Below are 14,921 nucleotides of genomic sequence, written 5' to 3' on the forward strand. Positions count from 1 at the left end.
AAATAAAGTTCAGTGTTATGGTTAAGAACTGCTCCAAACTTCAGCTGTTACACATTTGTTTTATGTCTTATAAAATAAACCAAAACAAATGTCTTTAATCATCTGTTACTTAATCTTTACAATACAAACATTTCACCATGTAGCATTCATCCTCTGTTTGAATGTTGCATATTCCTCAAAAGGCAATATTTGATAGTTTCTCTCTCACACACACTCACACACACACAGTGACAGCCACCTTCTCTTGTCTCTTGTACACAACACAAACATTAAGAAAGTACAGCATTGCAAGTTATCCATTCCTTGGGCTGCTCATTCAGTTCATCAGTTGTACAGTACATTGGTCTTACATCCACCTGCTGTCACAATCCGCTCTCAACGATTCAATCTCCACCTGGAATAAATACGTAGGTTTCAATATTGACTTTCTCTCCTAGGAATCAAGAAGTCGATCCTAATCTTGAATGCAGCATTATAAGTGTCCCAGAGTGACAGTCAGTGGCTGCTGTGAAAGCTCAAAGAACTCTGAATAAAATCTCAAGTACAGTAGGGAAAACGCTTCTTCAGCTGGTCCCATAAGATTGTCCCTCAGTTTCTGTCTTAACAAAGAAAAAAAAGCAGTCCTCTGAGCTTTTCTTCACCAGATGCTCCATTAGTAAATGTGAATGAAAAATCTTTAAAACCACTCCAGAAAGTATCCTCAAACAGAAAGAGTTCAACATAAAAATAAAAACACTGCTTTAAATTGAAAAGGACGCTGGGCATGTTACTGGTCGTACAGTGATGCCGTGGAGAAAAAAAGTGGCAAATTATTCTTTATTTTACCAAATTATTACATTAGTGCATCTTTTCCACTGTGTATGCACCTGAAGGAAGCAAGCATGTGGTTCAGACGAGGATTATTTTTAGATTTGAAGAGACTTACCTAAGAATACTCTGCTTGTATTTACTGCCCTGTCAAGCTTTTGTCAGTAATCTATTAAGGCTCCTGAGTGGCTGGCTAACCTGCCAGTATTGAGGTTCCACTAGTCCTCAGTACGTTTCTGAATCTGAGTCGTTCATTTCATCATCTCCAGAAACAGAGGACAGCGGACGTTCTGGCCTGCAGTAGGAGGCGTGGTCAGGCCTCAGTGGGGCTGGAGTATCAAAGGCCACACCTTTGGAAATGTGGTTTGAAATAGGGTGGTGGTTGATGACTGTTTGAGTAAGCGAGAGAGTGGGCAAAGCTGCTATGGTGACCATGGGCGAGGTGGGCATCATTGAGTTAAGGATGAGGGCCAAGCAGTCAGCTACATCCCGATTGGGAGCACAAGCCAAAGCTGGAGTGTAACCTGGGAATAAAAGGAGAAAAGGGGTTCATAGTACACATTAGAATTACACCTGAAGAGTACGTGTGAGTGCAGTGAGATGAAAGCTGACCATTCTCATCCACAGCTAACACACTGGCTCCTTTCACCAGCAGCTCCTGGACCACCACTGTCAATCCCTTCCTGGCTGCTACATGCAAGGGCCTGCAGGTAGAAGAGTGCTACAGTAAGTTCACACTGGGTTTTGGCGGTTATCCTGCTGCTTACAGTAGGTGCAACCTTCAGGTTCTACATACGTCTGCAGAGCAGCGTTGGTGCAGTTAATGAGATTCCTGTCGCTGATTTTCTCCAGAATCAACAAGGCACTTGTCTCGTGACCCTGAGAAGAGCAGAGAGTACCAAAGTCATCTGCAGTGACCACGTGAGATGTGCAACAATCCTGCCTTTGTCAATATGTTAAAGAGATGACGTTCTGAGCTTCACATAAATGTTAATCTCGCGCAAAGCTTTAAAAAGCTCTTTGTGTGACAGTTACAGACCAGTGCTCGTGTGTGTGGCAAATATTATTGTTCACAATAATATGACATTCTCCAAATTGTGCCTTTTAGTGATGCAAGTGAAACATGTGATGATGTGGTTAAATGTGTCTGCCAGATGTGTCCAAAGTGATACATAAATGTTCCAAGAGCCAGGGCCAAAACATACACGTCCCACACATTGCAAAAATATAAAATCTGAATGGTAACTACTTTCAACTTAAAATCTGAGACACTGAGACCACAAGAAAATCGCAACATTTTTAATACTGAATGACTAAATAACATTTCCTGTCTCTGAAATGCCTTTACCTTGCTGCAAGCCAAATGCAATGCTGTGTTCCTGTCTGCATCTTGCAGTGCCAAGTCTGCCTTAGCAACGCTCGCCATCACCTCTGTAACACAACACAACAGTGGAGATTAATACAAGTGAAAGGTTAACAAATCAGGGACCATTATTTCCACAAGTTTATCCCTGTATCAGTTAGTGTACTGACCCACAGCATTGGTCTGTCCATTTAGAGCTGCCATCATCAGTGGTGTTCTGTGCATGTGGGTGTCAACAACATTTGCCTGAGCTCCATGGCTCAGAAGAAGGGAAACGCACTCCACATGGTCAGAAAAAGCTGCAGCATGAAGAGGAGTCCTGCATCAACATCAATACAGTTATTGTAAATACGTTCCTGCTCACTAAGAACAAATACAAAAAAACAACAACAAAAAAATCCCTCCACGCATGATTTTAAGTCTGCATCTCTCACCTGCCCTTGGAGTCAGTTGCATTCACAATATTTGCACCCAGGGAGTCAATTAACATCTCTGCCACTCCCTCATTATCGTTTATCCTAAAACACACAACGCAGCCTGTCACACACCCTCAGAGCAAATCGATCCTCATAAACATTCGTGGATATAAACAGACAGAGCCTTACACAGCACAGTGCAGTGGGCTGAATGAGTTCCCTGTAATCTTCCTGAACACCTCCTGATCTAACAACACCTCCACACATGCGTCATACCCTGGAAAACAGAGAAAGACAGATGTAAAAACAGAAGAAAGTACAGTGCTGTGTCTTAAAAAAACCCAGATTGACATGGTTCTCAAACATATCACGTTGTGTCCCAATACCGTTATAGCAGGCCCAGTGCAGTGGTGTGTAGCCCTTGCTGTCAGTGAGGTTTGTGTGACTGTGTGAAGTGTTGGTGGCCTGCAGCAGGGCACCCAGGGCACCCACACGGCCAGAAGCAGATGCCAGGTGCAGGGGGGAGCGGCCCCGGATGTCCTTTACACTCACACTGGCTCCCCGCTGGAGAAGGGCCTCTACACATTCCTCCTGGCCTGTCACAGCCTATGTGAAACATACAGAAAACACTAGAGAGTATAAATACCAAAAGAAATTTTTAAAAAGCATATATTAAAATTTAATATGCGATCTCAGTAGACACGTGTGCCTATCTCACCCCTCGGTGTAGTGCTGTCCTGCCCCAGCGGTCCTGATTCTCCACACTGGCTCCTTGACTGAGCAGAGAGTACACACAGTCTGTATGTCCGCTCAGCACTGCCAACATCAGAGGAGTCCTGAACACAGTGTGGAGATCAGGCACAACTCAGTAAGAATATTTAAGTGATCAGTTGAATCGCACAAAACAGTAGCCTAAGATTTATATATATTTTTTATTTATGTATTTAAACACACATGCACACACTCACTGTCCGTTGCTGTCTTGTGCATCCACATCAATGTGTTGGTCATTGTTGTTCAACAGCAGGCGCAGGCACTCTGGGTGGCCATTCATAGCTACAGCAAAATGAAATTTTAACTTTAAAAGCCAGAAAATTCACCCTTTTCACGCGATGGGAAGGCGACTGCCTGCTTATATACCTGCAGTATGTATGGCTGTCTGTTTGTGAATGTAATCCCGAGTCATGGGTGACGCGCCGTGGTGCAGCAGCAGAGACACACACTCCTGATGACCTCTTGAGCAGGCCAGAATGAGGGGGGTGCATCCCTCTGGGCTCCGAACATCCACATCAAGCAGGGATGACAAGAGCACCTCTAAGGCTCCACAGTGTCCATGATAAGCCTGGACAAAGTGAAAAAGCACACACACACACACATTATGTTAAATGGGGTGGCTGTGGCTTACTAATCTGAAGGTTGGTGGTTCAATACCCAGCTCCTCTATCTAACTGTCAAAAGGATGAGTGTGTGACATTAAAACTGCTTGAGCATAGGAGAAAGTGCTTGTATGAGTGGGTGAGTGTTCAGATAGAATAGAAAAGCCCTAAATAAGTACTAATCCTTCTTTAATGAATGCAGAGTCAAAGATAGATAGAAAAGAAAACATGCTTTAAAGAAAAAAATCTTAAAACTCACTGCCAGATGGAGTGGACTAATGGGAGCGTGGCTCTCTGAATCACTCAGCATGTCTGTTCCTGATGTCTCCATTAGCTGAAACAGCAATATTACTCATTTCAGATCCAGGTTTGCACAAATGCCAGTACGTGCAATACATATACTGATGGATGAAAATTGGTTGAAAACTGAAAGACTATAAAAGGTAGGAGGGCATAAGATTAGGTAAGGTAAAAGGTAAAACAACATAACATGAGAAAAAAGGGCTTTATTTACATAGAAATGTGTCATGATTTCAAAAAGTACATCAATATATATATATATATATATATATATATATATATATATATATATATATATATATATATATATATATATATATATATATATATATATATATATATATATATATATAAACAGATTTTAGTTTTGTACAAAATACAGATAAAAACAGCCTTTTTAATTTGATGCCATAATAAGCCAGAGGAGGGTTCACAGCTTTATCTGTTTAGCAGTTGTCGTAGCCACTACACTACAACAGAGGGAGCTCCTTGCAAAGCTCAATGGTGCTACAGTGAGAGACTGAAATTCCTCTTACCACATCAAGGGGCGTCTCAGTTGCCATCTAAAAGAAACAAAGAGACTTTTTGATATAGTGTCAGAAAACAGATTTATCAGCCTTTATGGCCAATTTTTCCCCATTCAGTGCAGCAGCTGTACACACCAGCTCCAGGCAGAGTGTGCGTCCGTAGGCCGAGGCATAGTGCACAGCACTATAACCCTGTTTGTCTCTCACACCTGGATCTGCGTCATTCCTCAGAAGGTATTCCACACATCTGGGAAAGACAATAGACAGGGTAAGTTTAAAGTGTTTCTTTTATCTCTTTTAAAGAAACACTTTAAACTTGGCATTAGGGATTCTCTGAAACATAATATTTACACTTTGAACACAGAGCAGAACTTACTTCCCATCAATATCAGCAGCAGCAGCGTAGTGCAAGGGGCTACAGCCTCTCTTGTCCAGCTCATTGATGCTTGCCCCAGAGCCCACCAAGGCAAACACACACTGGTAGTTACAGTTGGCTGATGCATAGTGTAGCGGAGCTCTGTGAAGATCAATAAATTAAGTTAGCCACTATTCGCAGATTTAATGTGGTCAAAACTTTACCATTGTCTCCATCTCTTATTTTACTCCATTTCTAGCATCCACCTTTGTGACACCAGCACTGTACTCTTAATCCAATTTTCACATTTTATCTTACCTGCCAAAGTTGTCTTTCCTGTTAAAGTCTGCTCCGATGTTTAACAGCAGGTTCAGACACTCCAGGTTCCTGTGTGGAGAGGGGGACAGCTGTGTTAATGTACCACTCACTGGTACAACAGTCAACTGCATGACATTTACAAAGTACATACACAAACTTTCAGTTCAACCAAAACGTGTATCAGATTGTTGAAAAGAGAAAGAAAGAGTACAATGACAGGAGAATAAGTAAACTAATAATACTGAAGCAGTAAGCAAAAACAATCACCCTCCAGCTGCAGCAGCATGTAGACAGGTCCTTCCAAAGTCGTCGGGAGTGTCTATGACAAACCCTGCACAAATATGCAAGCTGCATTAATTTGGATGTCAACTGGGTGATTCCACAGGCCTGAATGGTGTCAGCATTAATGTACCTGAGGACAGCAGCTTCCTGCAGCAATCTGAGAAGCCGCTGAGAGCTGCCAGGTGTAGGGGGAACATCCCGTGAATGCCTCTCCTTAAAAGACAAGCCATTGCATGCAAGCATTTTTATGACAGAAAAAAAAGATTTTATTTATCCTGACTTAACCGTTTCCAGGCTTAGAGCTGCTCACTTGCATTTGATCCTTTAACACTACTGCACAGATAACATGAAGCAAGAAGACAGACAGATGGTGAATGTCAGTTGTTACTAACTTGGCTGTGTTGGCTCCGTGTTTGATGAGCGCTGTAATAATTAGCTCGTGGCCATAGCGGGCAGAAATGTGAAGGGCAGTGTTTCTGCTCTTGTCCTCACAATCAATTTCAGCTCCTACACCCACATAAATCAGATAGAATTATATTTTCCATTAAAAAAGCCGGAGCAATCTCAAGAAAAAAAAAGAGCATATTGTGCAACATATGCGGCATACAGCACACTCTGAGATCCAAACTAATTTGAATCCATGCATGAGACAGACGGCACTGGGCGAGGGCTCTCACCATTTTGAATAAGAGCCTGAGAGCAGGAGAACCTTCCATGTGTAGCTGCCATGTGCAGGGGAGTCTTCCCATCTTTACTCTGAAGAGAGAGAAGGCAGAGAAAGAGACATTTATTATTGCAAAATGTACATATTACAAATATGAAATCATTAAAACATCAGCTATTCAACTATGAGTCTAACTCAGAAGTGTTAGAAAGATAAAATGAACAGAAGCTATCACAGACGCCACTGTGGACCACCCACACACACAAAATGCTTGAGCAGCTTGCTGCCTTAGGGAGTCTCCCTCCCCCTCCATCATCCATATGGCCTTGCACCTTGTTGCTGTAGGGACCCAATATCAGTTTCCATCACTGCTACCAAAGTGCTAAAAATACAGTCCCTCTAGCTTTCAACTAAATTCTGAGCAGGATGCATACTAGTAAACACTGAGGACATACAAGATAAAATTTATCCTTTTTTAATACATAGACATAGGAGCATTATGCACATACTTCCTTCTTTGGAAAGCAAATACTCTCCCTTGGATGAATTTCTAGTTTCAGCTTTTTTAACTGCATGTTAACATTACCTGCAAGTTGATGTGAGCCCCATGGGCCAATAGCAGCTCCTGGCACAGCGCCCCCTGGCGTGAGGAGGAAGCAAAGTGGAGGGCAGAGAAGCCCCTCTCGTTCACCTGAAGCCAGGGGACCAAGTAACAGGATTAAACACACAATTACTATTCACATGCAACGTGGCAGAGAGTGATGCGCACACACCTGGTTAACACTGGCTCCTGCCTTGATCAGCTCACCGACAACCACATCCTGTCCATTGTAACAAGCCAAATGGAGTGGTGTGTTGCCATAGGCATTAGCCTCATTTACCTATGCACAGAGGAACAACATTTTCAATTTAACCATTACTAACTACAGTAAGAAATTTTGGTGACACAGACGGCATTTTAAGGACACTGTCAGTATGTCTGTACTGACGTTAACCCCGAGGCTCAGCAGGTAGTGCACTGTGCTGCTCATGCCACTGGAGGCAGCTGCATGCAGTGGGGTATAAGCCTTCTTGTCCTTACAGTCCACCTCAGCTCCACTGGCAACCAAGAACTTCACTACCTCCAGGTGACCTAATACAGAGAAGTGAGAAGGAGATGAGTCAAATTCACTTCTGTCAAGAACTACATGCCAGCATCTCCCATTCACATCAACACTATGACCACTATGAACACTCTTACCCATGTAGGCTGCCCAGTGGATAGCTCTCCTGTCCTTCTTATCAAACGCATTAATGTTGGCTCCTCTTGACAGCAGCAACTTCACCATCTGACACACAGAATCAGATTGACAAGGAGCTGATGTGTAGTCACCTCTGTATCTGTGTGTGTGGGAGTGAAGAAAGACTGACCTCTACATGTCCACTGAAGGCAGCGTGGTGCAGGGCAGTGCGTCCCGCCCGATCAGATACGTTGACATTGCTTAGCAACGGGACCAAAGCCTCAGCACAGCGTACCGCCTTATTGCTAGCTGCTACATGGAGCGGCGTCTGCCAGTTCTTGTCACGAGCATTCACATCCGCACTGTGCTTTAGTAACACTGCCACAGCATCCTGAATAAAGAGTGAGCAAACATAAGGTCTACTGGAAAACAGTCTCAGTGCTCTAAGAATGTAAGCACCAAGGTTTACAGGTGGCTGTGTGGGTGTTTAGAAAGTTCATATTCTATTCATAGAGGGCTTTCATCCTGAAATCAAAATGCTGGAAAGTAGAAACTACACAAGGGACTATGTTAGTTTGGGCATGTCGCCCAGGACTAAGAAGAATAGGCAGACATTTTGACGTTTATCAAACACAAAGCCATAACACAGGGGTTATTTCCATTTGCCCCTTTAAGGCCAGATTCTGGGAAAGATTCTCTTAACTTTATCACGACAGACCTTTCTCGAAACCTTGTCAGTAAAGCAGCTAAAAGATATTCTAAGCAGAAAGTGTTTGCGAAATCTCCCTTAAAAAAGGATTTGTTTACCATTACTTGTGACAGGGTCAAAGTTGTAGCGGATTCCCCAGAGGTCACATTTGCATGTGTGTTTGTGTAATGTGTTACCTCACTACAAGAAGCCACAGCTCGGTGAAGAGGAGTTAACCACTTGTTATCTTTGGCATTAACTCGGGCTCCTTGAGTGAGAAGAAGAGAGTGAGACAGGGTAAGAAAAAGGAGATGTCAGAGCAGTCACATAGTGCCATACGCAGAATCGCAGAATGTACAAAAAGGAGGGGAAGAGCTAAATATCTTAAAAAATATCTTGTAAAAAAAATAAATAAAAAAGGATTTTATGAGAAGGAGGATGAGCCAACAGTGGCTGGAAGATATAAAATGCCCATGATCCCCTTTTGGCACGACCCGTGTGTTAAAATAGCCCTGCAGCTGCACCTGTTACTTGCTCTTCATTGAGAAACACTGAATGCACACACAGTCTCACATTTATTCACGCACTACAGCACCCTACTCACTCGTGTTACACGTATGCTTACACTCAGGCGTTTAAGTGTAAGCTCCTCCCACTGATGTGCTCAGCTTACTTCACAGAAAATGAAGCCAAAAAAACACTCGTATCAGATTGTTGACAGATCACAAGAGCGGTCACTAGTCACCATGAGACGGTAACTGAGCAGTGAGCACAGCATGGAAATTACTGAGAAACTGCATGTTATGATAAAAGAGATGACAAACAGTCAGGCTTTTATTCCAGTTTAAAATGCACTGAGCTGTATGGAAGTAGGGAACTACAGGGGGGAAAAGAGTAACATGGCATTAATGAAATACAAAAAAAAAAGTTGTCTGTGAAGGTTCTCAGTCATCCAGGTCATCATAGTCTAAGACGCTTGGAAAGAAAAGCGTCCCTCTTGGGAGGACACTCCCACGAGGCTCTTACAAATTGCACATTTTAATAAGGAGAGAACAGCTAATTATTCAGTATTGCTTTGAGTATCTTACCGAGCAATCAGCATGATGTAAATAACGCTTTTAAGACTTGTGCCTAAAAAATACTACAGTTTGAGTGAAGGGATATAAACATACAGAAGAGGTAATGAGGATACAGACATAACTGTATTTCTCCATCCACCCAGGCATCATAACTAGAGGTCCATAATTAGGTAGAAATGAAATCAAATGATTGGCTTAACGGTGGCACGGTGGTTAGCACTGTTGCCGCACAGCAAGAAGGTCCTGAGTTCAATTCCACCATCAGGCTGGTCTTTCTGTGTGGAGTTTGCATGTTCTCCCCGTGTTTGCGTGGGTTCCCTCCGGGTACTCCGGCTTCCTCTCACCGCCCAAAGACATGCAGCTTCTGGGGATAGGTTAATTGGTGTGAATGTGAGTGCGAATGGTTGTCTGTCCCTGTGTGTTGGCCCTGCGACAGACTGGCGACCTGTCCAGGGTGTACCCCGCCTCTCGCCCTATGACAGCTGGGATAGGCTCCAGCGCCCCCCGCGACCCTGAAAAGGATAAGCGAATGGATGGATGATTAGCTTAACAGGTGAGCTGGGGTGTAATGTTTACCTGAGAGGATGAGAAGTTCAATGATCTCAGCATCTCCCAGGTAAGCTGCAGCATGCAGCGGGGTCCGCTTCTCGTTGTCCTGGGAGGACGTTACGAAACAAAAACAATCAGTAAAAAATAGGTTTCACTTCTCGTTCAGGACACACATCCTGAGCTGTGACATCATTTGCTGCATGCCAGAACAGAATCAATAGACCTTACAGTGTTGCAGACCACAGGAAGTGCCATTCAGTAAAAATATCTATCATCGTTTCCCTTTTATTCTTCACTTCACTTCATCACTTCAACACACATCTCGCCCTTTCAGTACAACTGAGACCAATCAGTGAGGTGGGGCTATAAACAAATCTCATGTGACTGGAATAGGCCTGGGCTAGTGTAGCTGGCTCCAGGGAGAGCTGGTGTTATGACCCCACCATTATAGAACCACAGAAATCACACTGGAAAAACACGCTCAGGAAGACTGGGACACAGACTGAATGAAATTGGGGAAAAAGGAGAGAGCCAGTGAAGGTCGTGTCCTTTCTCATCTGAAAGGTTAGAGTGTTACAAACAGTTCATATGTCCTGTCTGGCTGGCAGCTACATAGGATGCAGAATACAGAAAGCTGCCAAAAAAGCACTCCGCCAGCCAATCGATAAACCCAGATCAGCTGTGGGCTGCCGGCTGCCTGCTGCTCCCCTCGCTGTTGTTTATGTGCCCTGTGGCAGTGAAAGGCAATGCTAATGTGTTTGTGTAAATTATTCTAAAACTAAACGACCTGAAGCAACAAAAGTGTGTGATTTACCTGAATGTTGACATCCTCTTTCTTGAATATGAGGGCGCGAACTTCATCTGGGTCCACATTGAAGATGGCTCTCAACAGAGATGGCTATAGAGATTAAAAAAAGAAAGAATGATGAGAAATGCCAGCGTATAGCACTATTGGAAAGGCAGTAATTTTCTATGCTGACAAGTGTGTTATCAGAGAGAGTTATGAGTGTTTCAGACGGAAGAGTCTTGCACACACACAGAGTATAATCCCAGGCTGGGACAGAGCCATAGGTCACATATGGCTGTATATCACCTATTTGTTTATGAGTGGCTGTTTTGGCACAAAACTGTTCAAATCTGGGTTAATCCTGAGCATTCTTGCCACGTTGTGCTGCAACAGAAAGTAAATAAAATGTAAATATAGAATAAAATAAAAATGAATAAAATACATTTATGAATAAAGAAGAATTTTGAGTACATTTCCTAAATTTAAACAAGTCATACAAGGTCCTCCTCAAGAAAGAAACTGTGAATGAATGACAGGCACATGGTTTATCTTTAGCCTCCGTTTAATCTATGCTCACGGTCATAAATGTAAACAGCTGCCATGAGGTTGACAGCATACTGAGCAGGATTTGTAGCCAGCGATGCCCTGCAGTCATGATAAAAGTAAGATTAAGACAAAAACAGCATCCTCCTTTTCCTTGCATCAGCCTTTATTTTAAAACTGCTTTCGGCTTTCAGAAGTGATGAATTCATAATAAAAGGGTAATTTGTCATCTCTGAGATTTAACTGTTTCTGTGTTTGATAGAGAAAAATAACAAAACTCATGCAGCACAGCAGACATTTGGTATTATAATAAATCGCCTTAAAGACTCCCCTAGTGAGCCTCATCTTTGTTACCAAGATTTGAGCAATGTAGAAATTTTAAATTAATGCTACTGTTCTCTAATTGCAGCTTCCTTCTTTCAAAACCTATAAATAAAAAAGTGTTTTTCATTTGCTGCAACAGTAGTGAAAGTGCCTAACGCTAATATGATGGTGCTGATTTTGGCGAGGCTCTAATCTTCAAATGCTGCCGTTCGCTCTTTTGCAACCTATCAAGTATGTCTACTGAGGCGCCATGTCTCTTACTGACAAACCTTTTTTGCTAGAGTGGCTCGTCATGGTCAAACACTGCTGTTCAGTCTATACTTAGTACGATCTAGTGTTAATAAGCACTACAACAAACACTTCAGCCTTCTTCTGTTTTCCCCAACCTGCTCTCATTACCTCCAAACTAAAAATAAGTAGGGCTGTCTAGCATGCCGGCATCCATCTCTTGCCTATTACAATGATGACCACTAAGCTAATGTAAGTGACTGAAGGAGGTCCCCATGCATAAACCCTGTCATCACAGCCGGCACATCTTCTTTGGCTTCACCCTCTTCAGTGCATGCTTCAAAGAGCAGTCATCATAAGTTGAAAAGACTTATTAGCATGTTCCAGCAGAAAGCTTGCCCTTTATACATCCAACAGCGGAGACTACAAAGACCAGGGCTTGCTTTTAATCTATACAAACCAGAGCAGTTCTCATGTGGCAGGACAATACTAGCGCTATATTTAGTGGCACAAACCATGTGCTGAAAGTGCACTGTATTTTTATAGAATGGCACATGAAACAGTACAGGTATAAACATCAGACCAGAACTAAAAAGTGCAGTGGTCTACCTTAAATCCTAGTTAATGCTGTCATTTACACACAAAACTGTAGATGGTACCCTCATTAAAACCAGCAATTTAGAGATTCAGCAAACAGTCCCATCTCACCTTGTCATCCTCAGCGACTACCTTTCGAGAGGCATGATGGGATCTGCGGTCTGGGGATGATTTGGGCCGTGGAGGTGGGGATGAAGAGCAGGACTCATCCTCCTCTACCTCCTCCAGTACCACAATACACACACGGCTAGCCCGCTCAGACCGCATCGGGAACAAACATTCACACGCCACACAATCACTCACTCACTCACACACACGCTCTGTCACTCACGCACATGAATACAGAGTGTTCCTTCTCACATATGTGCACAATTCAGCGGCACAAAGGTCAGCAGTAAATCCCGCACACATAGTGTTTTCCTCGTAAACAAGCGCTGCACATCTTCGCAGAAAAAAACCCACTCTGAAATCCGGCTCTGTCCTCTATCTGTCAGTGTTGCTTTGCGGCATGTCTTTTTATCCTCCTCCTCCTCCTCTCTCGTCTCCACACTCACACTCTGTGAGCGGCAGTAGCGGAGACGGCAGGGAATTCCTTTGCGTAATGGTGGCAGTAAGAGGCATGCGGCAGAATGAGCTGCGCACAGGAAGCTACATATCCTCGCTGCTGTGCTGCAGCCAGGAGCACATACGCAACTGATGCAAACACACACGCGTGCGCACACACACAGATTAGCATAATCGTGGGAGGGGGCAGCAGCACCTAATGTATGTGTGGGTATGCATCGCTCATTTCAGGCAGACTGCTGAAGCCAGCTCTTTCAAAAGAAGAGAGGGATAGGAGAGGGAAAGGAGGGGGAGGGGAGGGGAGAGGAGAGAGAAAAAGAGAGCCAGGGAAGAGAAAGAGAAGGGAGGGAAAGGGGAGTAGAGATAAAAGGGGTGAGAGACAGAGAGAAATAAAAAGAAAAGGAGTGGGAATGGGAGGGGATGATTGTAGGCAGGTACCTGGAGCACTACAGAACAGCTGTGTAAGTTGACAGTGGAAAAAAAGAAGAGCAGATAAAAGAGAATCAAGTTATAAAAAGAGTGACGAGAGAAGTAAGATTTACTGGGACAAAGGACAGCTATTTGATGCGTCACTGTAACCAGGTCACTTCCTGGTCAGGGCTTATCCTGACTGTCCAGCTAACGAGTATGACAATACTTCCACTGTTTTAACTGTAAGAACAAAAGCGAAAGTCTAATAATGCTTTTAGAGTAAAAGCTTCCCTCTCAAGGAACAGAAACCATGCTGTTTGTTGGACGTTTGAGCTCGGTCCAGATCCCTGCTTGTTTACAACTCTACCTAACTCAGTCTACCCTTTGCCTTATCATTAAGTACCGATGTAATAAAACTTCTGTGTCTGTTATTGCACATTAAAGTAATAATGTCAAAGGCTGCTCATATTTTGTTAACTGGCCAGGCATCTTCAGGCATCTTAAAAGCTATATTCAACATAGATTGTTAAAAGCAACAACAACAACAAATACACATACACACTTAAATGTAGTGCTGTTTTTAGCTAAATGGGGTGTAAATTATCTGCATTTTATAAAGCTGGTGCTACAATAGAAGTCCCCTTTCATTTTGTATGCTGAAGAATCAAAGAAAATGAATACCACATTGTTGTTGTTTTAGTTTGTGTGTGTGCCCCTGTCCTCTTTGGTGTACTGGTGGCATAGCTTTAGAAGTTCCCATCTCCTCATTATAAAACTGGAACCAAATGGCTTTGCCAGAGAATGTGAGGGTAGCTAACAAGACCAGTCTGTGCGTGCAATACTGTGTGTGTGTGTGTGTGTGTGTGTGTGTGTGTGTGTGTGTCTCCTTCATATTCAACGCAGATCCTAAAAAGAGCAATCTTGCCAAGCCACACATCCCTATTAACTCAGTGGGAGGGACGGCGCAAGGCAAATGAGAGAGAGCGATTCATTTAGAAAGAGCCTTTGTGCAGGCCTAAATTTTAAGTCTAATGGTTTTAGCATTTAGAAACATAATATGAAACACAACATACAATTTCTTTTTTCCTACAGTAATCACTCTGCCATTACAGATTTGCATCAAAAGCACAAACAAAGAATGATTTTCACGAAGCAAAGCATGTAAACAACCAGCGTTTTGTCTATCCCACTTGCTAGCACTGGGGAAACTCTAAGCAGAGCAGCCCGAAGATATTTACAAAGCAAATTTGTTGTAATCCGCTAAACAGAAGTGAGTATTTCTGTCTGTATCCACCCAAACTCAAAAGCAAAGCCAAAGCAGTGGATGTGGAACAGGCTGGAAAACTCCAGATACAGTAAAATGAATGATCAACATCATGTGAAAAAACAATCTAACAAATAAATAAACATTTTGTTAGGTTGGTCTTGTGTGGTATGAAAAGTCCAGTGTGACTGCAGCTACTTCATGAGAGACCTGGCGTGACAGTGTGCATGTGTAAGAGAAAGTATGCAGGCCTGCACTG

The 14,921-nt window shown here is 43.1% G+C and overlaps 1 protein-coding gene across 1 annotated transcript; it reads right to left on the reverse strand.

Moving 5' to 3' along the window:
* Window positions 1-39: 39 nt before the first annotated feature.
* Window positions 40-13,209, reverse strand: ankrd28a (ankyrin repeat domain 28a). Its single transcript, XM_085447037.1, has 29 exons — window positions 12,535-13,209; window positions 10,759-10,842; window positions 9,972-10,050; window positions 8,514-8,584; window positions 7,819-8,019; window positions 7,649-7,736; window positions 7,398-7,540; window positions 7,182-7,289; window positions 6,995-7,099; window positions 6,422-6,500; window positions 6,137-6,251; window positions 5,875-5,957; window positions 5,730-5,793; window positions 5,463-5,531; window positions 5,166-5,306; window positions 4,925-5,036; window positions 4,799-4,825; window positions 4,222-4,296; window positions 3,727-3,928; window positions 3,555-3,642; window positions 3,305-3,422; window positions 2,973-3,192; window positions 2,776-2,863; window positions 2,605-2,688; window positions 2,341-2,489; window positions 2,156-2,238; window positions 1,604-1,686; window positions 1,420-1,511; window positions 40-1,331 (listed from the first exon to the last, which is right to left on the reverse strand). The coding sequence occupies exons 1-29, from the start codon at window positions 12,688-12,690 to the stop codon at window positions 1,033-1,035; spliced, it is 3,306 nt and encodes a 1,101-aa protein (XP_085303163.1). The 5' UTR covers window positions 12,691-13,209; the 3' UTR covers window positions 40-1,032.
* Between the last annotated feature and the right edge of the window lie 1,712 nt (window positions 13,210-14,921).

Source organism: Copadichromis virginalis, linkage group LG22 (genome assembly GCF_057382275.1).
Source record: "Copadichromis virginalis isolate Kocher_CV1m ecotype Utaka linkage group LG22, C_Virginalis_male_GT1.1, whole genome shotgun sequence".
NCBI classification, from domain to species: domain Eukaryota; kingdom Metazoa; phylum Chordata; class Actinopteri; order Cichliformes; family Cichlidae; genus Copadichromis; species Copadichromis virginalis.